This window comes from Hippichthys cyanospilos, chromosome 16 (assembly GCF_059441005.1).
Source record: "Hippichthys cyanospilos isolate Australia breed blue-spotted pipefish chromosome 16, RoL_Hcya_1.0, whole genome shotgun sequence".
NCBI lineage: Eukaryota > Metazoa > Chordata > Actinopteri > Syngnathiformes > Syngnathidae > Hippichthys > Hippichthys cyanospilos.
The window spans coordinates 11,560,429-11,569,776 of NC_142384.1; the positions used below are offsets into that span (position 1 = coordinate 11,560,429).

General features: G+C 40.9%; 1 protein-coding gene across 3 annotated transcripts; it reads right to left on the bottom strand.

The window, feature by feature from the left end:
- Positions 1–310: 310 nt before the first annotated feature.
- On the bottom strand, positions 311–8,893 carry fam117aa (family with sequence similarity 117 member Aa). 3 transcript variants are annotated; one of them, XM_088436080.1, is made up of 8 exons: positions 8,640–8,893; positions 7,412–7,557; positions 3,688–3,783; positions 3,493–3,609; positions 2,634–2,750; positions 2,346–2,553; positions 2,079–2,271; positions 311–1,189 (listed from the first exon to the last, which is right to left on the bottom strand). In XM_088436080.1, exons 1-8 carry the CDS (start codon positions 8,740–8,742, stop codon positions 973–975), a joined length of 1,197 nt encoding a protein of 398 aa, XP_088292206.1. In that variant the 5' UTR covers positions 8,743–8,893; the 3' UTR covers positions 311–972. The 3 variants fall into 3 exon arrangements, with proteins under 3 accessions (XP_088292206.1, XP_088292205.1, XP_088292208.1); XM_088436079.1 differs by having other exon boundaries at positions 7,412–7,560; XM_088436082.1 differs by lacking the exons at positions 7,412–7,557; positions 8,640–8,893 and adding an exon at positions 4,211–5,625.
- Positions 8,894–9,348: the final 455 nt, after the last annotated feature.

Genomic DNA, 9,348 nt, shown 5'->3' on the forward strand with positions numbered 1-9,348 from the left:
AGTTGTGTCTGAAACCTTACCACAAATGTGTATCAAGGCAATGCAAAAGTCAGGCAGTCTTTTTTAAAAGGTCTTTTTCATAGAAATGTCGCACGTATTTCAGACGTCACAATATGTGGACTTACGGCATTGGTCCAGACTCGATTGACACTTTCTTTGTGGCCAATCAGAAGCGGCTCCGCCAGAGACAGGCGGTACCTCGACATTTAAACCCCCCCCAAATCCACGTGTCGCATGAAAATAAATCGGATGAATAGGAACTTGTATTTTAAATATGCAAGAAGAAAGAAAGGGGAAAAGATACTTTCTTTTTTCATCAAAATCAGTCAGTTTAATCCACTTACTGAACAATTGTGCTCATGAAATCATAACCTAGCAGAATGTAATCAAGGCAATTTGAGGGCATTTTCTCTATGAAAAATGTGACAAAATATTTCCTTTTTTGCTAGGTTTTGTTTAATGATCACACTTATCTAAAACATCTTCACTCAAGAAGGGTTCAATGAATGCGTAAATGAAACTGGTAGGGGTTCCGTTTCTCCAACACTGTTAACAACCACTGGTAGCATGGGCATAGTTTGTTGAAAGGGAAACAAGTCGTACATAAATAGAATTTAACAATCTGCATTTGCAATGATTCGATTCGAAAGAAACCCTTTGTTGGCAATTAAAGCTTCCCTATTTTAATGTTGTACACAGCATACACCTAGAAATGAGTTGGTTTCTCCTGCTGAATAGAAATTGCATCACCAGTGTTTGAAGAAGGCTACAAAAATATTCTTACATCTTCTCAATGACGAATTGGTAGAAAAGTAGCCAGTCCAAAATGAGAGGCTGGATGATAATACAGTAGCAAACTCACAAAACATTTTGGTATTCTTTCCAGTCGTCCATGATCAAGGCTACAGTGACGAGGCAATAAACCATCAGGTAAACTCAGAGAGGCGCAATCTAGCGAGGTGCTCATCACCCTCACTGCATGCCAAACTGCCTAGTGGGAGAAGCCTGGCCCGGGCAGCCGGTGACGGGCGAAACTGACAGGCCGCGGAAGAGCAGGTCCATGGAGGGCAGGAGGGGTTTGAGGAGGCTAACTGGGCAGAAGGCAGAGCCCCCGTGCGGGGTGAAATTCACCTTGTTCAGGTCGGGACAGGACGGCTGGAGGTGGACAGGCTCGTCCGGACCGGCAGACCTGCGGAGAAAGATATGTCACTTAGTAGACTAGTTTAGGATTTGAATGACAAAACGAGATTTTGTAAACTGCTCTTAAACAGTTTGACGTCCAACCATCATCATCTTCCGTTATTAGAAGACATTTTAACCCTCATGTTATGTTTGGCAGCAAGAAACAGCAAAAAAGTCCCGGGGTCACTTTGACCAGGGGCCTGTTTGATTTTGAAAATGTGGCAGAAATGCATCAAATCTAAATTCAATATTCTGTTTAACTAGTTAGTTAATGTCTCAGAAGCTATCATTTCTCTGAGTCAATATGACTCGAAGATGTGTGTGTGTGTGTGTGTGTGTGTTTTGTGCGTGCATTTGTGTAATCCTAACAACATGTGAGTCCTGTAAATTTCCTCAGGAATCGCAGTAATATTTGTGGCTCATTTTAACCCCTAACCCTAAGCCTGATTAAAACAAATGTCAGAAATTTTGAAATGTATAAAAATATATATTAAATGTTGTTCATATATATTAAATGTAATTCAAATGGTTCAGTTCGACCGACAACATAACAGGAGGGCTGATGTAAAACTCATTGATTTTTGCATTTTGCATAAAAATTACGCCACTAATGACAATGAGCACCCACATAAAACTTAACCACACAAAGGCTTAATGACATTTTGAACATAGAAATCACTATAACACAATTCAGCAATCTGTTGCTTCACGTTTCAAAAAACGTTCTCTTAATTTGAAAACAACATTAAAAAACATTGAGGTAGATTTGCCAATACCTCCAGAAAGCCGATTAAAATCTCACATACACCCTGAAGTGCCTTCATGTACCTCCAGGGTTACTCGTACCTCCATTTGAGAACCGTTGTTTTATTACACAAAAAAAAAGGGAAACTTACATAGTGTCCTGGCACACTTGAAGTGGCTCACAGCCTTCCGGCGGCTGTCGCTGGAAGGTGAAGCTTTGGTCAGGACATGGCAACTGCGGTGACGAGGAGGAAGACGAGCACGGTGGCAATGAAGGAGAATCCGCAGCGTATGAAGGGAAAAGTGTGGAAGGAGACGGACAAAAGACCTCACAGGTAGTTGACTCTGTTACATTGACAAAAACGCAGGTTATTACTTCTGAAACTATGAACATAAACCTTTGAGAGCAAGCGTCTGACCCGGTGGGCCCGAAGGGGAGAAGAGCGAAGGGTTCATCGGACAGGGAGAAGTGGAAGGAGAAAGCAAGGACGGATCCAAGGGACACGGCGACTGAGAAGGAGACAGCAGGGAAAGATCCAAGGGCCCCGGTGACGACTCGCTCTGGGAGCCACTGCTGCACCTTTGGACCGGATCGGGAGCCCTGTGTCCATCCGGGATGTCCAAAAGCTGCAACCCAAAGCCACACATTTATGATTTCTTGTTAGTGCAAGAATCCCCATTTTTATCACAACGGATCGGATCAAAACCTCATGTTGGTCCTCGTGCTTCTCTGACACAAAGACCTCCTCCAGCTCCAAGTTGAGGCCCTCGACGCTACGCCGTAGACGTGAGGCCAGTCGGCTAAGTGGCACAAGAGGCGGCGTCTGGAACAGTGACAAAAAATAGCAGCACTTAACAGTTTTATCAAATCAAGTTTCAACCTTTTTTTTTTCAGATCTATCCTATCATTCCACCCCCCACTGTTGACAAATTTTTCAGATACATGTCTATTACAATCTTCAAACAATAAAGAGCATCAAAAAAGGTCACTCTAAATCAGTTCCATAACAACACTACGTTTCAAAATCTTCTTTTGACATGATTAACAGATCTGAATCTAGACAATAGCACCAGTTGCTAAATCACTCACTAGTCTTCCAAAAGATTCAAGTCCAAGATGTGACCCCACAAATGTTGAGTCCTCCCACCATAAATGTTAAAAGATCCATCAAAATAATTGGCCTCCCCAAAAAAAGCATAACAATTGCCGATTGATGCCACAAGATGGCACAAGACAAATTTATTAGAGTAAATTTTACTAAAAAAAAAAATAAATAAATAAAAAACTACATTTGTTTTCACTAAACAATTTAAATTCCAGAGTAAAATTTAAGTTTGTGTACACTAAATTACACTAAATTAAAGTCTGAATTTTATTTTTGTTTAATTAATAAAAAAAATATAATAAAAATACATTGAAATAATAAATAAATAAATGAAATGCTCTAAAAACATATTTGGCCTGAGTGCAAAAACAAAAAAACGGAGGCTAAGAAAAAAAAATCTGACTATACTCGAGAACACTCAATCTAGCTTTCATTTCAAGGAAGACATCAGCAGTCATACCTGGGTGACTCCTGCAGCGTGGCCTGCTGTCAGCAGATGATGCTGCAGTTCGAACCCCGTTGTGGGGGGAGCGGCATGGCGAGATCGCTTCTGCAGCTGCTGCCTCAGCTTGGCCACCTGGGGGCAGTGTGAGGAATAAGAGGGGCATAATAAGAGCAACGATGTTGATGTTGAAGAAATTATGAAGACGCTTGCCTCCTTTAGGTGCTCAGCACTGCCCCACGATGCTGATCGCTTGTGACCACCCAAACTTCTCCTGGCCTGCGTCTCCTCCGCCCAACAAGTTGGCGTCTGAATCCATGATTGCAAGACAAGGAAAAATGTCAGAAAAACTAATATGCATTATATTTTACAGCACTTTTACTTCATTGCACAAGCATGAAGATGTTTTTCTGCATGGTTGCTCCAAGCCAGATCTGTACTTGTGTTTTCCCCGCATGCAAACATCCTCATCTTTTTTTTGCTTCCAATAAGTATGACAAACAAACCAAACAGGTGTGTGTGGTCCACCTGCCAGGATGCACCTGCACAGAAGAACACTAGAGGAACCACTCAACAGAACCACTTCCTCTCAAGATACAGTAGCGACAACATCAGCGGCACCTCTATGAATAGGCACACCCATGCAAGCATTGGCATTCAGCACCTCACACACACACACACACACACACACACACACACACACACACACACAAAGACACACACACACACACACTACCGTTTTCTTCACATGAACTCTAGATCTTCTCGCAGAGGCTCTGCTGTCCATCACTGACCGCCAAGTTCCAACTCTCCTGGTTCAGATGAGACCCTATGGGACCCTAGCTGACTATCCCGTTCCAATCAGCGTCCCGCTCTCACTTTTGCGCCGTCACATCACACAAAAGAGAAAAGGGCTGCCGCGGTCCTCGCTGTAGCGTCCGGCGGCTAAATACGTCTGAATGAGTCATGCTGTGACTTGGCTGGATAAAGTTACAGCCGTCACCTCCACACCTCGCATCCTCTGCCAGTAGGGGATCATGGGAAATGCAGCTATAAAAAGACCACCAAAATGGCACTACCACATCATACGCAGTTACTGAGTGTTATGACAAGAGTACTTTTTATCAAAATGCACAGAATGGGATGTGGACCCGGCAAAAGGTAACATCAGAAATCCCTTTTACAGAGCTCATTAAAAACTCATTTATTTCATTTCTTTTTTTTTTAAATTCAGTACGAACACCACCAACATAAAGCATAACAGAATAAAAACACTTCAGTAAATGTTTCGCTTGTGGAGGGAGCGTCAGAAGCCTTCTTCCTACCCGATAAAAGCCGAAACGTTTACACCAAACATACGGCCCACGAAGTTCAACCCGGCCCGTGAGATGTTTTTTGGATTATGAAATCAGAGAAGAAGAGCTTTGTGATACCACATACATTACGGTAGCTGGCATGTTTTCAAGTGTTGGAAAAGGCGGAAGAGGGACATCATGATGAGGAGAGAGGCTGAATTTATCTTATGTGTTCTATAATATCTATTTTATGAGGAATGAAAAATGATAATATTTATTTCATGTAAATTAAGGGGGATAAATAAAAGGGAGGAAAAGGAAGTTACTTTACTTCATTCAGCTTTATCTTTATTTAATTATTTTTTACTTTGCAAAAATACATTTACAGTTGACCCCCACTTTTTGCGATGAATTTGTAGCAGTCCAGCAGGCATAGCAAAAATCAACATGTAATTGCCACTAATTGTTTTTAAATAGCCTGATTTTACCTGCCGGAGAATACATTTTTCCTTATGTGGCCCCTGAGCTACATCGATTGACCCCCCCTGGTTTACATCCTCTGAAGTAGTATTAAAATCCAAACTTTTTCCACGTAGCTTTTTAGCACAAGGCGCATTTCTCTCGACAAGCATCCGAGTCTCGCATAATGATAAAATAATCAAGTCTGAAGATGCAGCTTGCAAGGAAGGCGAGTGAAGGGTGAAATCGGGGCAACAATAAATTGTATGATGGGATGCCACGAGGCTTGGGGGTGGTTGGGCAGCAGACGCTGACTGGTGTGTGCGTGCCTGCTTGGAGGGGGATGGGGTGTGCGTATAATGAGGTCAGGAGGGGTCTGCCGCTCCTCACAATGGAGACTGAGGGGGTTCGCTCGCCTTTAAACTGTGTCAGGAGCCCAGAAACCTTGGAGGAGCTTGCTGAAGTTCCTCGGGTTTGGGCGACAAGAGGGGGGGGGGGGGGGGGGGGGGGGGGGGTGCTTTGTGCACCATTTTTTTTTCTGTGCACCATTTTGATGCATGCTTGAGTTTGAAACAAAAAAAGAGGATTTTCACATGGTTGGAATGAGTGTGTAAAACAATAACTGCAACCCAAACACCTCACAAAGTGAGTTAGTTATCATAACATCGTTAGTGTATATTTTCAAACAAAAAGGGAAAACTTCCTGTCTCTTTTCAGGCTCAAGACTTTTTTGTGTGTCAATTTGCTAAGACAAACTGCCTGACTTCGTAAAATTGCTTTCAGGAAAATTGCATGTCAGAAATTGCCAAAATGAGTATGAAATATCTACTTTAAATTAAATGGCATACTTTTTGTGTACTTTCAGGCCTGACTTCTTTTCGTGGGTCTACTATAGCTATATATATATATATATATATATATATATATATATATATATATATATATATATATATATATATATATATATATATATATATATATATATATATATATATATATATATATATATATATATATATATATATATATATATATATAAACCCGCATACCAAGTTTCACATTGCTAAGTAAAACTGGCAACAGCGGTTGATTTTTCAAAGGTTTTGTTTTACTGGAGGTCAGAGATGGCCGAAATTAGCATAAATTGCCCATTTTAAAAAGAAAACTGCAGACTCGCATGCTTTCGGGCCTGACCTTGATTTTTTGGGGGGCTCTTCTCATGATAAACATACCCACAGAATTGCAAATTGTTGAATTAAACTGTCTTCAGGGGCTGAACGTTTGAAATATTTTCAGACTTTTGGTAAATCAGAAAGAGCATAACAAAAACAAAATAATAACAGACTTCCTGTATGTTTCCTGGCCTAACCTCTTGAGACCTTTTGGTGGGTTTACCTACAATAAAAAAAATGTCACAGAAATGGCCAAAATGAGGATAAAATGTACACTTAAAAAAAGGGCAGACATCATGATTCTTGAGGCTTTTTGTGAGTCTATTAAAATCAGGCATGCCTATATTTTTCAAAATTGTTTCTCTTCACATGGCCTAGCAGAATTGGCAAACCTTGAACTGACCTTAAAATGGCTACCATATTTCTAGCCAAACAACAAATTAACTATATCCATACAGGTTTAAGACTTTTTGATGATTTTAGTCAGGATAGACATACCGACCAAATTTCAATTTGCTAGGTGAGACTGGCTCAAGGTGAATTTTAATGTTTCATGTTGAGTCAAAAATACTAATATAACATTTAATTTTTAATTGACTATATTCATTATATTTCTGCAAGGAGAAATTCTACGATTATTCTGCTGTATATACAGTATCTTTGTGCTGCACACCACACATAACTCGATCACGCATATGCAGGCATGCAAGGAGAGATATGAGAGTGATAGGGGCTAAGGAGTGCTGAATTTTCTTGAGCCGGGCAGAGGGGCTCGAACCTTACTCAGGATGGAGACTAGCATTTCTCCAACAAATAGTTGACATTTAATTTTTGTTGTTTGTTTTCCCTTTAGTTTGTCTTGACAAATATGAAAATTGGCATAAAATGGTCGCTTCAAGGCAAAACGATAGGTTTCCTGTGTCTCCTCTGAGGTGATTACTTGTGATTTTTTTTTTTTTTTGTGGCTCATGACAAACAGGTCGACAAAAAATGACTCTTAGTAGCGCTCACCTGCGTGGCCTTGTCGCTGACACGGGTCCCCGCCGGGCCCTCTTTGGGCTCTTTGGGCCACTGCCCTTGCAGGTAAGGCGCAAGAATGGCATCCAGGGAGAGGGTCCGCCGCATGGTGGGCTTGGGTGGACGGGCTGAGATTCGCTCTGCTTTTGTGGGGGGAGGTGGGAAACAAAAAAGCCATGAAAAGACTCGGGCAAAGCCTTATTTGCTAAATTGATCCCAGGCGTTGGGAGACACATGCACATTTGTGAAGCTAGACAACCCACAAGGAGGCACACACAAAACGGAGCAATTTTGACTGTCGTGATTGAATAAACCGAGGTCGACAATATTTTCAGTACATTACAGTACATACATGTGTAAACAAGTGTATTCTCAACCAGTAGTCATCCAACCACCAGGGGGCAACCATAATGTTAGGTATTGATCACGCGCCTAATCGTTAAACCATCTCAATATCCGAAAAATGTGAGAATTGCACAGTGAAACACAATACCAGTATGTCGTTCCATTGAAATGGATAGTATTGCAAAACAAACATTTTTTAGCGGAATAAAAACATGGGCTTTATATCACGATGTTCATATTTCGCATGGGAAGGACACCAAAGATGTTTTAAAGTCAAGATTCCGCTGTAATGATACCGATATCACGACAAGGTGATTTCGAGAAACTGGATAAAAAACAAGGGAATGGCAAAGGATGCTATCACGATAATTTCGGATAGTATCGTGATTCCGAAATTGTACGATACCAAATAGTGAGTCAGTCATAGTTTACGTGACATGTAATGTCATTTTAATGATATTAATTGTATTCCAATACAAAGAGTGTGTATATTTGATGAAACCCTTTTTGATATGAGGCTATCTATGAATCATCTTTCAATAATATAGATAGTATCACAATAAAGCTGTCCCAACATTTTAACATTAAAACACCATTTGCCGAAAAGGTGGCATTTAATACCACGTAAAAAGCCCAACATTAGAAATAAACAATATCAATATAACATCACCAACTGCTCTATGAACGTACCTGAACATGAATGATGATTTCGGTTTAATATCATAATTGCTACGTATCATTATTGAAACACTTTGTCATTAGTTACTTTCTTTGTTGACTCCCCTTCCCAATATTTTTTGATCATATAAGTAATTACAGTTAAACATAATCGTGCTTATTTATGACGAGATGAGGTCGCGTGCGCGCGCGTGTTTACCCGTCTTGATGAGCAGCTGGTAGGGCACCGTGGCCCGGAGGGGTAGCACCGACCCGTTGGAGTTGTTGCAGCCGCGAGGAGCTGCTCCACCTCGGCCCGACATCCCTTAGGTCCGGTTCGAAGGAACTCACACGCACGTACACACACGGACACGCGCACGCGCCTCCAATTCACGCGCACTGATGCTTCCCAAGTGCCATGGTGGCCTACTGTCAGATGTTTACTTTTTCTTCTTGTGGTGTGGCGTCTTCTGCTTGCGCTCAACATAAGTGACATGAAGTCAGAACACCATGCAAAAGTTTTGGGTCGTCTGGCATCTGGTTGGTCGGTGCAGGAAAAGCGAGCTCCTATTGGTCGTCATCCACACCCCCTAAAAAGTTAGAGGAGGGCCTACCCACTTTTTTCAACATTTTATGTGCGTGTGCAGACAAGTTGGATAATATAAAGATATAGCAATAAAATGGTGGCAGACTATCAAAAAGTATGACGGTCAAAGTTTGGGGATTTCCTCATTTAAAAAAAGCGAATTCCCCTCAATATACTGCATAAAAAATACTTTAAAGCATGGAAAAAATATTAAAATTGTTTCAGGAATAAGAAAATAAAACAATAAAATAAAAAATATATCTTGTGTGCAATTGACTGTTGAACAGTACAGGGGCTAATATTTGATAATTTTTAAAAATATTGCAATTATCTATTTTGCAAA